At 39.2% G+C, this 16,564-nt stretch overlaps 2 protein-coding genes across 6 annotated transcripts in view; one reads left to right on the top strand and one right to left on the bottom strand.

The window, feature by feature from the left end:
- The window catches only part of LOC104867521 (zinc finger protein 420), a 61,069-nt gene extending 45,567 nt beyond the window's left edge, over positions 1-15,502 (bottom strand). Inside the window, 4 exon segments of the mRNA XM_033765766.1 lie at positions 5,521-5,619; positions 6,035-6,161; positions 10,751-10,828; positions 15,320-15,502. Of these exon segments, the coding sequence (XP_033621657.1) occupies positions 5,521-5,619; positions 6,035-6,161; positions 10,751-10,759 (235 nt within the window). The 5' untranslated portion in view covers positions 10,760-10,828; positions 15,320-15,502.
- A 38-nt stretch (positions 15,503-15,540) lies between these two features.
- Positions 15,541-16,564, top strand: part of LOC104867524 (PHD and RING finger domain-containing protein 1-like) — a 24,476-nt gene continuing 23,452 nt past the window's right edge. For 3 of the 5 annotated variants that reach the window (XR_781783.3, XM_010631937.3, XM_010631938.3), the window contains exon 1: positions 15,543-15,694. The gene's annotated coding sequence lies outside the window, so the exon portion shown is untranslated. Of the gene's footprint in view, positions 15,695-16,564 lie in introns of all 5 variants that reach the window. The other 2 variants (XM_010631940.3, XR_781784.3) reach the window with 2 other exon arrangements.

Here is a 16,564-nt window from a genome sequence, read left to right as displayed (position 1 = left end):
AGACTAGATGCAGCACCTACTTCTTAAAATGTGATTACACCAAGGAATATCCACCGGAAGGATGATTAATCAGGACAACATGAACTCAAGAGAAATAGAAATTTACAAACCACCTAATTAAGAATTCAAAATACTCATCTTGAAGCTCAGTGAACTACAAAAAGAGAAGACTAGATAGATAGACAACTAAATAAAATGAGGAAAACAATTCACGGTTAAGTTCAAAACAGACACAAACCACACAAAAATTAACAAATAGAAACTCTAGAGCTAAAGAACATGTAACGGAATTGACAAATTCCATGGATCTTCAACAACAGATGTAATCATCAGAAGAACTGATTAGTTTGAAGACTAGTTATCTGAAATGACCCAGAGAAACAAACAAAAAAAAGAATGAAAGCAAGAAGGAATACAGTACTTAGACGACATCAACAAGCAAATCAACATTTATGTAAGATCCAAGAGGAATGGGGAAAGAGATAGGGGACAGAAAGCTTACTTAAGAAATAATAGTGGTAGGTACAGCGGCAGCACCTGTCATCTCAGCTGCTCAGGAGGCCGACGTGGGTGCTTGGGCAACTTAGCGGAACTATCAGTGGAGATGCAGTTCAGAGGTGGCATGCTCGCCTAGCATGTGTGAGGCCTTGGGTTTAATCCCCAGTACCACAAAACAAAAGAGGAATAAAGAGAGGGATGGAAAAAGGAAGGGGTAAGGGAAAGAAGGAAGAAAGAGGGTAAAGAAAAATGGGAGGGAGGGGAGAAAGGGAGAAAAGGAAGAGGGAAGGAAGAAGAAATGGAGGAAGGAAGGGAGAAAAAGAAAACTTCTGAAATCCAGAGAAGGAAATGAACAGCCAAGTCTATGAAGCCCAAGAACCCCAAACAGATTAAATACAGAGATGCTCAGCTGGGTGGTGTAGTGCATGCTGGTAATCCTAGCTACTTGGAAGACTAAAGCAGAAGAATCAGAAGTGTGAGGCCAGCCTGGGCAATTCAGCAAGATTTCATCTGAAAATAAAGATAGAAAGAGCTGGGAATGTAACTCAGCCTACAGTACTGCCAAATGAAGGAGGAGGAAGAGAAGGGTTACGAAGAGGAGGAGAGATGTTCACTGAGACATATATATCAAATTCTCAAAAGTCAAAGAAAGTTCTGCAAGCAGCAATAGAAAGTAACAGACCATACTCAAGGGTAACACCACAGACCTAGATTACTGAGCATAAATCTTACAGGCTAAGAAAGATTGGGATAATATTCAAAGTTCTGAGGAAAAAAAAATCTCCTAACCAAGAATACTATAACCAGGACTATGGTACATTGGTGACATAGATGTTTTTCGGAAATGTATGAATTCCCCAATGAGCCATAGGAGGCATATATAGGAAATAAATGTAAAATATGAGTTCTACAAACAGAATATATCAATGATAAAGAATCAAGAGTTGACTATCCAGGGCTGAAGAAAAGCCTTAATATTGAAATGTTTCTCTCACATGCTAAGCAGGATTTATAAAGGGGTTTAATTAGATATATCTTGGTATAAATTTCTGGAATTGAAAGAAAAAAACTCCATTGAATTAAAATCCTGGTAACTCAAGTTGTATCCTAAAACATGTTTTATGTTTGTTATTGTCTCTACAGTTCTCTAAAATTTTTCTCTGTGTGTGTGTGTGTGTGTGTGTGTGTGTGTGTGTGTGTTTTGCTGGGGATTGAATCCAGAGTCTGTTCTGAGCTACGTCACTAGCCCTTTTGCAAAATGTTTAGTTGAGACATGGTCTCACTCTGTCACTAAATAGCCCAGCAAGGTTTGTTTTGTTTGTTTGTTTGTTTGTTTTTTGAGACAGGGTCTCACTATGTAGTTGAGACTGGCCTAGCACTTACTATGTAGCCCAGGCTGGTCTCAAATTCAGAGATCCTCCTGCCTCAGTATTACAGGTGTGCGCCACCACACCTAGCTAGCCCAACAAGGTTTGAACTTGCAAACCTTCTGCCTCAGCCTCTCAGATTACTATGATTATAGGTATATGCCACCATACCCAAGTTGTATCTTTCACCAAATTTGGTAAAATGTTCAGCTATTATTTCTTCATGAATTAATGCAACAATATTCATGAGTTTTGAAGCAAAATGTTCACACAAAGCAAGACACGAAAAATAAAAAAAACTAGGGCTGGGGACTTAGCTCAGCGCTGCCTGCCTTGCAAGTGCAAGGTCCCAAGTTCGATCCCTGGTACCCAAAAAACAAACTAGAAACTAAAAACATACAAAAATCATGACATAAAAGAATGTTATTACGTTTTAGTATGTGTGATAATTTCCAATAAAAGTATCTAAAATATCAAGTGTCTGCTAGGCACATCTATCTGTATTGGTGCAAGTGGAGACATGGATAAAAGAAACAGAAAAAAGATGTTAAAGTACAACCTAACATACATCAGAACTTAACAATTATCAAGTATGCAGGTAAAACAATGATGAAATAAGCAGCTGTTGAATAAACAGTATTAAAGTAGAATATGTGTATATGGTGGTGGAGTGTTTGATTTGGATTCCCAGCTTATATTTTATCGCAAAGGAAATTTAAGAGAGATATAAAACAAATTGCAGGAAAAAATTTATAAATGTGACATCTAAAAAGTCTATAGAAGCCAGTTAATTTTCTAAAAAGAGAAATCACAACAACCATAAAGGAACTTATGTCAGGTATGGTGGCGCATGCCTGTAATCCCAGCATTTGGGAGGCTGAGGCAGGCGGATTGCTGTGAGTTTGAGACCAGTCTGGGCTACACAGTGCGTTCCAGAGCAGTCTGAACTACATAGTGAGCCCCTGTCCCAAAAAATCAAAAACAAACAAACAAACATAGAGGAACTTATTACAAATACATTAAAATATCCATATTAAGGATGCCAATCCAGATAAAATTAAAAGTCCCCTCTGAAATTGAAAGGTAAATGTTTTTATTCCATGAAGTCCATAAAAACTGAAGGGGTTGAAGGGAGGGGAATGGGAAAAAAAGGAATAATTAAGATATATCATATATAGGTACAAATTCCCTACGATGAATATTATAATTATATACATGTAAAAATGTACCAATAAAATTCTTTGAAAACTGACTGAAAAGATAATAGTTGATAAAAAGTATATAAAAGCGGCACAAACAAGTTAGTGAAAATGTTCATTCTCATAAGTACTTAATATGACACTAAAATAAATCAATATACTAAGAAATAATTATAAATTTCATTACGCATGATTACTGTATTAGAGTTATATAAGGAAGAAATGACAAGAGGTCTTGGATTTGTTTGAAAATACTTGAGCAACATTAGGGAGATGCAGCAAGTGTGGCATCTATGTTTGAAAATTTTCACAATAAAAGACAGTATTAAGGTGGGTATAGTGGTACATGCCTGTAATTCCATTATGTGGGAAGCCGAGGCAGCAGGATCATGAGTTCAAAGCCAACGTGGGTTATACAGTGAGTACAAGACCAGGCTGGATGAGAGTGAGACTCCTTCCCAAAAAATACAAAACTATCAAAAAAAATGAAAACAAACTACTGTATAACTTGCCAAAGATGTAGGCAAAAATTATTTATTTAAAACAAAAATAAACCATTCCTAAAACATATAATGCAATGTGCATTATTAAATACTCAAATACTGTGAATGAAAATGTGACAGCTTAGAAACATCTTGCTTCCGGGAATCAATCCCAACAAGCTAGGCTCCACCCCTCCTGTTAATGCCAGGGGTAATATTTAAGCAATGGTCTCTAGGCCCATCACTGTATCACAACCAAACTACAACAAAAGCCTACTAAATGGTCTGCTTGCAACCTTACTTCCTATAAAGCAAGGAAGGTAATCCTCTTAAATCATAAACTGAAGCAAAGCAGCCCTAGTCTAATAGCTTTCTAGTGACTTCTTGTCTCAAGTGAAAGGACTTTTATGATGGCCTGGGTGGCAGTTCATTAACTGACCGATTTCCTTCTTCCTCTGCCTTGTGATCTAATCTCCCATCCATATATAACTCTGCTCTCACTCTGCTCTAGTCACCGGCCTCCCATGCTGGTCCTCAAATAAAACCAATGCACGATTTGCATTAGAGACTTAGAACGTTTGGCAGATTTTTTTCCCTAGTAGTCACATATAGTGGACTTCTTCAGGTCTTTGCCCAAATGTTGTCTGATCAGAAAGTTTCTCTGTTTCACATAAAATAGGACACTCTAATCCTTTTCTCTACTTCATTTCTTTTTAGCACTTATTATTACCTGATATATTAATAGTCATGTGTCTTCGTATCTCTCCCTATAGTGGGGGATAAGCTCTCAAAAAAAAATTTTTTTTTGTATGTCTATTATCATAACCCCAGTATTGAGAACAGTGCTGGATATATAGTAGGTGCTCAGTAAATTTATACTGATGAATGTACTGTCCTGTTCTCCTCCTTGGTAACAAATCTAACATCTGTAACTTCTCCATAGAGACGTGCATCTTTTATATCTAACCCTCTATTTAAAGTTAATGACACACATTCTCAAGCCTCTCCTTCTATATAAATAAAGTCTTCTTCTCTAGCAATTCTCATTTGCTGCTAAACTCATTTTTTTGGCTTTTTTTTGGTATCACAGATCGAACTCGGGACCTTGTGCTTATGAGGCAGGTGGTGGAACCACTGAGCCAAATCCGCAGCCCTAAGCTCCCCGCTTTAACTTCTATTATCATGGTTATTCATGTAGAAGTTATTGACAGACATGGTCCATGACTCCTAATGGGCTGAAGTTCTAAAATTGCTTATTCCTTTTTTGAACTCTATAGTACCTAGCTAAGTACCTCATGCATGTTAGAAAAACAGTAAATACTGATTAAAAGTATGAACAAATCAGTGAGGGTTTACAACTCCTCAATTATTTGGTAAATTTTATTTACAAAATAAAACAAAACACCAGTTAAAGAAAACAAGTCTCTGACAACATAGAAAATATGTATTTTAAGAGATAGGAGGGCCAGGGATTTAGCTCATTGGTGCCACCACCTGCCTCGCAAGCACAAGGTCCCAAGTTCAAGCCCCAGTACCAAAAAAAAAACAAAACAAAACAAAGAGACAGGAATTTTTTTGAGACTACATACAAAACAGGATGAGAAGCTGAGAAGAAACTGGATCCAAAATATGGATAGAAAGGAATACCAGAAGAGAGAGTAGAAAGATTAAGTCACCAGCTAATTAGAATTAAGAGAGAAGTATAAGAGAAGAAAAGCAGGCTAGGGCCAGGGATTTAGCTCAGTGGCTCCGCGCCTGCCTTGAAAGCGCAAGGTCCCGAGTTCAATCCCTGGTACCAAAAGACAAAAAACGCAGGCTAAGAGTGTTAGGCACTGGGAAAAGGTAAATTCACACTGAGAAGGTCTTTTATTTGCACAACAAGCCAAAGCTTTTGAAGGGAGATTTCCAGATAGCATGTGAAAAAGCAGTCTCTCCACTGACCAACTGGATCATTACCTGCTGGGCCTCACTTACCTGGCCACTGGCCTCTTCTTAGCTCTCTGTCAACCAACCAGGGCTCCTTTCCTTGCTCCAAGTAGAAGATGACATTTGGTTTAGGAATGCAAAGTCCTGCTTACAAAAAAGAAAATAAGACAAATGTATAAGAATATCTCTGAATTCAAATCCAGGCTCTACATTGTACAGAAAGACAACATTACAGTAACAATCAAAGAAATGTAAACTAGACTAATGAAACACAACAGAAGATTTGAAATGTCTTGCATAATTCAATGTTGCTCCCTTTTTCTAACTCTACAATATTTAGAACATTCTCTTTTTTTTTTTGGTACTAGGGATCGAACTCGGGTCCCTGTGCTTGCAAGGCAGGCGGTGGAACCACTGAGCTAAATTCCCAGCCCTAGAACATTCTTGAAGGGATAGGATGCAGAATTCCAATCTGTCTTTGAAAGGTAAGTGAGCATTTTATACTGGAGGAAATAGACCTTCCAAGGACAGAATCTGAATTCTTATGGACAGACATCCTTACCCACGGAAACCAGGTTGCTGTAATTCTCCAACATCACATCTCTGTATAAATCTCTCTGATCATCAGTCAGGCATTCCCACTCCTCCTGAGAGAAGTCCATGGATACATCACTGAACATCACTGACTCCTGAAACAATAATCATGTATATGACTCGATTAATAAAAAAGCTTTGTGCAAGAAAAAGAAAAAGACTAAGGTACAGAAAGTGAAACACAGTGAGCATATGAATACAAGGACTGTAAAAAAACAATCACCACAGAATCACAGTACTTCCACGTCTTATCCCTCCAGACACAACTGCTTGCATTTAGTGGGCACTTCCATTATCCAAAGAGGTCAAGGAAGAGCAAAAATCTAGCCAAGAAGAGTTTTTTCAATCAAATGAAATTATTTACATAATGCTAGCCAGACGTGGTGGCGCATGCCTGTAATCCCAGCACTAGGAAGGCTGAGGAAGGAGGATCTCTGCAAGTTTGAGACCAGCATGGGCTACACAGTGAGTTCCAGAGTAGTCTGAACTACATAGTGAGACCCTGTCTCAAAAACAAAAAAAACCACAATGTTTTGCGTAATACCTGCCACATAATAAATTATCAAAACCATGTGATATTCTTTCTTCCCTTTTTTCAAACCGCTAAGAGTAAGATTTCAAGAGAAAAGGATAAAGATAGGACATTCAAAGCATCCACAGAGGACAGTAGATCATGTGAAAGGCATCAAGAATCAGAGGAGCAATGGAATTCTTGAGACCATCCCTAAAAGCAAGAAATTATATGTAAGAACAATTCTTCAACCACCTGATGGAGAAAAGTCTGACCTAGAACTCTATAACTAAACTATCATTCTTCTGTTAAAAAATGACATCCCCAGACATACAAAGACTCAAGCACGATTTCCTAGGCAACTACCAGAAGATGTGTTCCACTAAAACGAGGACTTAACCCAAAAGGATGACGACACAGGATTCAGGAAATAAGAGCGTGGTGAAAAAAAATCTAGGGAAAACATCAAAAGGAGTCTCAGGAAAGCTGTGCAGCAGGTCTAGACAGTAACCAGTTCAGGTGGGAGCAGGAAGACAAAGGAAAGGGAAAAGAAGCTCCTATGTTCAAAAGGAATCTGTATGTGTGAACAGATTTAAAAAAACTTATTGATTGGTATGTAGCAGTGATGCTGGGGTTTTCAGAAACAAATACACATTTAAGTACATGAGGGGAAAATCCAATTAACCACAGGAAAATTAAATGTTGTTTGTATTAGAATAAAGCCATGAGCTATCCAAAATGTCTAAATAGTAATCACTACTACCACTTTCCCTAGGAGTAAATTTATAGCGGGGATCGAACTCCGGCCCTGGCACTTGCCAGGCAGGAGGCGGAACCAGTGAGCTAAGTCTCTGGCCCAGGAGTAAATTTGGATCGGTTGTTTTTTTTTTTTTTTTTAATCTAGCCAATCATGGTAGCACACACCTGTAATCCCAGCATTCAGGAGGCTGAGGCAGGAGGATCACTGTGAGTTTGAGGCTAGTCTGGGCTACATAGTGAGTTCAAGGCCTGCCTAGTATACAAAGTGAGACCCTGTCTAAAAAATAAAAAAACAATAAGGAAGGAAGGAGAGGGGGAAAGGGGGAGGGAAGGGAAGGGAGAGAAAAGAGAAAAAGAAAAGAGGAAGCAATGTACTAACTTGGGAGAGAATATTTCAATCATAGCAATGTGATATTATTAGCTAGGTGTGGTGGCACATGCCTGTAATCCCAGTACTCTGGTAGGCAGACAGGAGTACCGCAAGTCTCAGACATTCAAGCTGGGCAACATAGTGAGACACTGTCTCAAAAATGGAAAAACAAAAAAAACCACTGGGGATGTACTTAGTTAAAAAGGTCCTGTAGGGCTGGGTATTTAGCTCAGTGGTTCTGCCACCTGCCTTGCAAATGCAAGGACCTGAGTTCGATACCCAGTAACAAAAAAAAAAGGAAAAGTGATACTATTGATTCAACCAAAAACAGTGATGTAATTCCTAATAGAGTCAGGAAAGATGAAAGGTATAATATAGGAGTTTAATGTCCCCTATGACTTTGCAGTAATTCAGGAGATAAGGAGTGTAACACATTCATCAAAAACAGCAGCTAAGCCTTATTCAAATTCTAATGGCAGCATCAGGCATGGTGGTACACAGCTTTGATCTCAGTCCTCTGGGAGGTTGAGGCAGGCGGATCAAAAGTTTGAGTCTAGCCTGGGTGAGCGACCTAGTGAGACCCTGCCTCAAGATAAACAAAAGGGATGGAGATATCGCTCCGGGTGAAGGCCCTAGTACGGAGGAAATAGAAGAAAAGATAATGGCAGTGCCTTTCTGGGAGTGGAATCGGTAATGAGTCAAGACTGCAATATTTTTACCTCACTTGAAACATGTTTACATGGCTTTAAAAATATTTTATCAGCCAGGCATGGTGGTGCACACTGTAATCCCAGCATTCTGAGAAGCTGAAGCAAGAGGATCACAAGTTTGATCCCAGCCTGGGCAACTTAACCAACCATGTTTCAAAATTAAAAATTTGAAAAAGTGGTGAGGGGGGCCAGGGATTTAGTTCAGTAGCGCCAGGCCTGCCTCACCAGCTCAAGGTTTGGAGTTCAATCTCTGCTGAGGTGGGTAGAAGGGGCTGAGGGTTCAGCTTAGGGTGAGGGCTTTTGGTTCAATCCCCAGAATTGAAGAAAAATTTATTTTAGAAAATTAAATTTTCCCATAATGACTCTGATTCAGTCTCATGCCACTATTATGTAAGGGGAATTAATCCTTTTACAATAAATGCTTTTTTAAGCATTTTTATTTCTCATCCCATAATAGTCTATTACAAAGATATAAATGACAACTATACTTTTGCCTTTCAACATTTAGGCTAGAGACGATTTTTTGGAGGGGGGTGGGTACCGGGGATAGAACTTGGGTCCTTACACTTGCCAGGCAAGCGTCAGAACCACTGAGCTAAATCCTCAGTCCATAGAGATGATTTTTAAAGAATTCTCTAACACTGACCCAATGTTATTTATAACCACGCATGCCTCAACTGTAAATTCTTTTTGATCTTGAGCTGTAAGAACATGATGAAGGATGGTCCAGACTCGTACAATGGCATTCCTGATATCAATTTTTCATGGATGCTTCCTGGAGTATCAGAGTGATAATGAACCAGTAGTCATATTCTCAAAACTAAAAGGCTACATAACCCACGTGTGATGGCACAAACCTGTAATCTCGGCACTCAGGAGACTGAGGGAGGAGGATCGCTGTGAGTTTAAAGGCCAGCCTGGCCTATACAGTGAGTTCAAAACCAGCCTGTATTAGCCTGTAGACAGATGCTGCCTCAAAAAAACTAACTAAATAAATAAATAAATAAATTTTAAAAGTTTTCATAAACCAGGAGAACTTGCCATATACTAAGACTAAAATTGAATAAAAACCATCACACATTACTTTCCTATGGAAAAACCCAGTTTTAGCCAGGGATTTAGCTCAGTGGTTCCACTGCCTGCCTCACAGGTGCAAGGTCCTGAGTTCGATCTCTGGTACCAAAATAAACAAATGAATGAAGAAAGAAAGAAAAACCCAGTCTTGTGGAGTTAATTTGGGCTTTTCTCTATGAGACACCCTAATCACTCATTTTCAATCCACCAAATCACTGTCCAAACAAGCAGATTCATTAATACAATGAGGGAAACATACTTCTGAATTACCATCAGGATTTCTGGCAGAAATATGAGATGCTCAAAGACTTGGTACATGAACACGTAAACATTGATTAAAAGAAAGGGAAATTACAATTGGCACTGAGTTGCTGAGGAGATGAAGCTCATGTTCCTGAAAGGGGACAACGGTAACTAGTGTTTTAAAAAAAAAAATCCAAACCTGGTCTAGATCAGACTTTTTTATTTTATTTTATTTTATTGTTTTGTTTTGTTTTGTTTTGTTTTGTTTTTGTTTTTGGTACTGGGGATTGAACTCAGGTCCTTGCACTTCAAAGGCAGGTGGCAGAACCACTGAGCTAAATCACCAGCAGACTTTTTAAAAAATTTTTTTATTTTATTTTAAAGAAATGGGATCTTACTATGTTGTCAAGGCCAGCCTCAAACTCCTAGACTCAAGAGAACCTCCTTTACTTAGCTTCCCAAGTTGCTGGGACTACAGACGCATGCCACCATGCTTAGCTTTGGGTTAGACGATTTTTAAATTAAGTGATTTACAATTTTAAGAAAGCATTCTTTAAAAATGACCAGTGGCACTGCCTGCCTTACAAACATAAGGTCCCCAAATTCAAGCCCCAGTACAAAAAGAAAAAAAATAACCAGTGGGCCAGGAATTTAGCTCAGTGATGCCACCACCTGCCTCACATTGCTTTGAACCAAATTGAAAGGGTTTCTTTGGGTTTTTCTGTTTGTTTTGGTACTGGGAAATGAACACAGGGCCTTCACTGTGACCTACACCCTCAGCCCTCCACTTTTTAGAGACAGGGTCTCATTAAGGTAAGTTGTCCAGGCAAGACTTAAGCTTGGAATCCTCCTGCCTCAGCCTCCCAGAGTGATGGGACTACATATGTGCACTACCTTGCCCAGCTAGAAGGGTTTTTTTTTTTTTAATAAGAAAATCTCATAATGAGGAAAAGCAAGTGTTTACATGTGTGAGAGGTAAAAAGGATTCGATTTCAGCAAAAAGAAACAGTATCTTACCTGAGCCATGGCTTTAATATTTGTAGAAAAAGACTTCCTTTGGGTTCCTCTTTTGGGAAAGGACAGACCTGAGAGAGGCTAAAGAAAATATGTCAGACTCCTCTTGCCTCATGACACCCACAATGATCTTTTCCCCTGTATTCAACCCATAAAATCTCTTGGGAGCATCAGTGAGAAAAATGGGTAAATCTCTCATCATCTTCAATTCTATAGAGCCAGGCTTTGGATTAGAACCAGCTGAATCTGGGTAAGATGGATACGGCTTGAAGAAGGAATGTTCGCATACAAACAAACATACACACATACAAAGATATAAACATGTTTTTGATGTCATACATCATACTTATAGCACATATACACTACCTCAGACATTGCTATTTCTATTTAAGGTACCTTGGAATAAATCTGAATTAATATATACTGTGATACATAACCGTCTTAATAGCTACACTGTATTCTATGAAATGGATATACCCTAATTTACTAAGCCAATCTATAGCCAGTGATCCTTTGTTTTCTCTTTCATTATAACATAGTTGCAATAAATACCCCAGTGCATGTATCATTTTACTTGTACAGTATATGAATTCTGATTAATCTCTGGAAGTAAAACTGTTCAAAGATTTTACACATTTTAAGTTTGGATTTATCTTGGTCAAACCAATTTTCAATAAGCTTAGGTTACAAAATCTGGGCCAAGGTCCTAACCAAGAATCAGTCATCTTGGGCTGGGATTTAGCTCAGTGGTGCCGCCACCTGCCCTGAAAGTGAAAGGTCCTGAGTTTGATCTCAGGTACAAGAAAAAAAAAAAAAAAAGAATCAAATATCTTGCCTAGTTTGAGAAGATATGGGGTGTTAATAGGTCTTGGCTTAACCTAATTGAAACCTAGAAAATGAAACAAAATAATATTACTGACCCAGAAGTCTAATATCTTCTATCAGCACCTGTGAAGGCATATCAAGCTACTTTATTACTTTACAAATAGGAGAAAATTTCAGATACTTCACAGTTCTTGACAGAAACTTGAAGTTTAGAATTAGAATTGAAGGTATGAGTATGAACTGGTGGTTTTAAAATATGTAAACAGATACACAGATGGATGTGTGCAGAAACATTTACATATTTTTAGCTCTCTCCACTGACCAGAACTTGGGTAGTGGCAACCGAAGAGCAATGAACACACAAAGTGACCAGAAGTTGGTTTATAAATTCATTTTCCAATAAAAGAAACTGGAGCTCCTTGAAGAAAATGCTGATTCCAAGGCTGGAGGAGGTAAAATACAAGATAAGCATGGAGTATCTCAGGGTGTCAGAAATTAAGAAAATCCTCAACAACCAAAGGCATAGTGAAGGGACACAGGAGCCAACTTAACGGCCAAATCTGGGCAGCAAAATGAATAATGACGATAATGGTTTAAAATTCATGTAATAAAATATCCATAAGTCTATAAATGATAAAGATGCATATGGAGAAGAGACAGCTCTTCCTCATACTGGAATTTAAATAAATACAAAATGACAGAGAAATCATTAGTCAAACATTACAGTATTGTTACAGACAACATTTCCAAATTGATGTTAAAATTAATGGGCTAAAGTATGATTAGAGACAGAATTTTTGTATAGTCTCAATCTCGTCAGAAGATAGATAGTAAAAAGGGAAAAACAGGGCCAGGGATTTAACTTAGTGGTGCTGTTGCCTGCTTCGCAAGCGCATGGTCCTGAGTTTGATCCCCAGTACCAAAAAAAAGCGGGGGAGAATGGTAATTTGGAGGGGGGTTGAGATAGGCTCTCACTGTGTAGTTGAGACTGACCTGAAACTCACTATGTAGCCCAGACTGGTCTCAAACTCACAGCGATCCTCCTGCCTCAGCCTCAGGATTACAGGTGTGCACCACCACTCCCAGCTAACAGTAATTTTTTTATAGGAGAAACCTGGCAAAACCCAGCATTACCAACTGATAAAGGTTAACATCACCAATAATGAGATACAATGATATTACATCTCTGATATGACACTTTAAAAGAGTACAGCATTTCTGTGATCTTGCCAAAAATGTATTGTCTACATTTTTGCGGGGATACAGGGGATCGACCTCGGGGCCTTCCACTTGCAAGGCAGGCAGCAGCACCACTGAGCTAAATCCCCAACCCTGCATTGCCTACATTTAAGCATGAGGCAAAAAGAGACTAGCCCCAACTGAAAGACATTCTACAAAATATCGATATTATTCCAAAGATTAAGGTGATGAAAGATGAAGAAGACTAAAAGAACTATCTCAGATGGGGGAAGACTAATGAGACAAGACAAATAAACTAATACGGGACCACAGAATAGCTCCCGGCACAGAAAAGTACAAAATGTAAATTTGTTAAGTTTTTATCAGTGTAAATATCCTGTTTTTCACAATTGTTCTGGGGCACATGAACAATTGCAAAGTCTTTATACTATGTTTACCATACAAAAATAAAATTTTTAAAACCGAAAAAGGCCAGGCGTGGTGGCGCAGGCCTGTCATCTCAGCACTAGGGAGGCTGAGGCAGGAGGATCACAGTGAGTTTAAGACTAGCCTGGGCTTCATAGTGAGTTCCAGGTCAGTCTCTCAGTCTCAACTACGTAGTGAGACCCTGTCTCAAAAAACCAAAAAAAACGAAAACAAAAAAAGATTAAAAAGGAGAAAATTGGCAAAAATATCTGAATGGGCACATCAAAAAAAGGATATTCAAATTGCTAATAAACACATGAAAAGGGGCTGAATAACATTATACATCGAGAAATCCAAATTAAAACTATGAAATTCCACTGTACAACCAACAAAATAGTTAAGAGATTACTTTATGAAATAATGGATATAATGTGGAGCAACTGGAACTCTCACAAAATTGCTGGTTGGAGTGTACACAAGCAATCACATGAGAAATGGGTAGTATCTATTAAGTATGCACCTACCTTATAATCTAATTCTAAGTATTTACTCTAGAGAAAAGATTTCATATATCTACCCAAAGAAAACATGTTAGGATGTTCATGACAGCAACATAAATTGAAACAGTCTCAAATTAGAAACTACTCAAATATCCACCAGTAGTGTAATATACTGTAATATATCATCGAATATAATAAGAACTAATTACAGTCTCACTAAACAGCCTGGATGAATTTCACGAAAATAATACCGCACAAAAGAAGCTAGGCATAAGAGTACATGCTATATTATTCCATATACAGGTATACATGACATTCAAAAATGGATAAAACTAGCTAGGGATTTAGCTCATTGGTTCCATCACCTGCATTGCCTATATCGCTTGCCTCCAAAGCGCAAGGTCCTAAGTTCGATCCCCGGTACAAAAAAAAAAAAAAAAAAAAAAAAAAAAAACAAAAAATAAAAAAAAAAAAAAAAAAAAAAAAAAGATAAAACTAATAAGAATTCTGAATAGTGACTGTGGAAAAGATGACTGAGGGGTGGGGCATAAGGGAACCATCTGGGATCTTTGCAAAGTCCTTTAAGAGACTGTTACAAACATGCATGCATAAAATTTGTGCATTCTATATTTAGTTGTATATGCTACACAGTTTTGACAATGTTTTGGTAGGGATATATAGTAACAAGATTTTCAAACACTGCCATGCAAAGTGTAAATTCGTTCGTCCATTTGGCATATGTTTTGCAATATTTAGTAAAGTGGAAAGTATCATATAATTCGACAATTCCACTAGTAGATAAACTCAAGCTTGCGTACACTATGTAGAAGAAAGTTTGAGGCAGCGTTGTTCATATGTTTAAAAACTATAAATAATTTAAATTTCCATCATTACAAGAGGGGATGAGTAAGTGCAGTATACTCAAAACTGTAGAATACAATATAGCAAAGAACTGGAATGAACCGTTCTTATATCTAACATAAATGAATCTCAGTTGTACATATAAACATAATAAAAGGCAAAACGACAGAAGACAACTACCATGAAGTTCTAGAAAGGGGAGAAACTACAGTACAGTATAGTGCTTAAAGAGGTATACACACGTGATAAAACTTCATACACACCTACAATGGGGACATTCAGTTACAGGAAACCCACACCCAAACCAACAAGGCCACACACTTAGGGCCTTATAAGGTCACCTAGGCACACCTGCATTTAACGATGGGACACTCAGTCATAAAGGCATTGTCACACCTGCATCTAGTCAATGTCATGACCACATACAAACCACGTACTCACACTGATACACCAAGTATTCCCACCTGTACTCTTGCACATAGTCGCAACGTGCAACCCTACATCACTACGAGGACAAACTACATAGTAACACTCAGTCACAAGCTCCCCACAGACGCACACAATTCTGCAAGTGGTACTAATCTCTTTCACCTCCCCTCCCATCTTATCTGCACCAGTATCAGCATTAGAAACAAATACCAATCACAAAAACAGCCGGTTACAATCACACGATCATGCTTCACAAAGCACCACACAGCCCAAGCACGCAGTTATAATCTTGACTTCTTTGCACAAAGAGAAGGGTCGGGCTACAGTCCCGCCCTCCCTTCAGGTTCCTCACCTCCGTCCTTCCAAGGCTCTCCAAAGCAGCGCAACGCTGCTTAATAAAACACTGGGGTAAATGCTGGTGCAACCCTAAGGATCCCGCCAGCTTGTGACTCTAATGTTGCATTCCCGCGAGAGGCCGAGGAGGCTTCTGGGAAATGTAGTCAGAGACGTACTGGGGTAGACAACATGGCGCCCCCTCAACAGGATTCTTAATCAGCGATTAGTTGGAGCCGGGTGGACATGATTTCACCCCTTATTGAAACACACCCTGAAGACTTCACGGAGCAGTAGCTCAGTTTCCAGTCGTGGCTTCCAACGAAGGCCACATCACCGCCTGCAGATACGTTTACCTTCCGAAGCCTCCCTGCTATCCGTAGGAGCCAGACAGGTAACGCGCACCGCTGAGCCTTCTGGGAAATGTAGTTCGGAGCAGGCGAAAAGCGGTTCCTGCCCCATAGAAGTCATTCTCTTTCCTGTTTTTGGCCATACCAGGGAGAAACCCAAGAAATATGGAGGGACAGATCTCCTGGAGCGCTGTTTTGTTTGGCTTAGTATTCTTGGCAGTTTTGTTTTGTTTTTTGGTACCAGGGATCGAACTCGGGACCTTGCACTTGCATGGCAGGCAGCGGCACCACTGAGCTAAATCCCCAGCTATGGCTTATTCTTTAGTGCAGACCACTTGAAAGTACTTAGGTCATGAGACCCAAAGCTGGTCAGGGAGGCTTGAATAGGTCAGGAGAAGTAAACTGCAAAGTGATTGGGAAGGCTGAAGGGGAGCAATCGTTAAATGTTGGATAGGTGCAGGGAGGCAGAGTTTCCGAAATTGTTGAGGGCTTGTTTTATTCTCAGATTCTGACTTCTGCATTAACAGTGGGTGCTGAAGACAATGAGGGGCGGTTAAGCGAGTTTTGTAGGAGACAAGGAGAATCCAGAGGCATGGTACTTAGGTGTTAATGGTGTCCTACGTGTTGAGAGAAACTGCACACACAATTTTGTGTGTGTAATTGATGCTTTAAATAAATACAGCCAGGCGTAATGGCGTAGGGCTGTTATCCTAGCACTCTGGGAGTCGGAGGCAAAAGGATCGCAAATTTGAGTCCAACTAGCGCAACTGGGTGAGACGCTGTCTCAAGAGTGGTATGGTGAACGCCTATAATCCCAGCACTTGAGAGGCAGAGGCAGGAGGATTATCACGTGTTCAAGGCCAGCCTAGGCTACATACGTACGAAGACTCTGTCCAAAAAAAAAAAAAAAAACA

Source organism: Fukomys damarensis, unplaced genomic scaffold (assembly GCF_012274545.1).
Source record: "Fukomys damarensis isolate Sample0158 unplaced genomic scaffold, DMR_v1.0_HiC HiC_scaffold_19, whole genome shotgun sequence".
Classification (NCBI taxonomy): Eukaryota; Metazoa; Chordata; class Mammalia; order Rodentia; family Bathyergidae; genus Fukomys; species Fukomys damarensis.
This window is presented reverse-complemented; position numbering and strand designations above follow the sequence as displayed.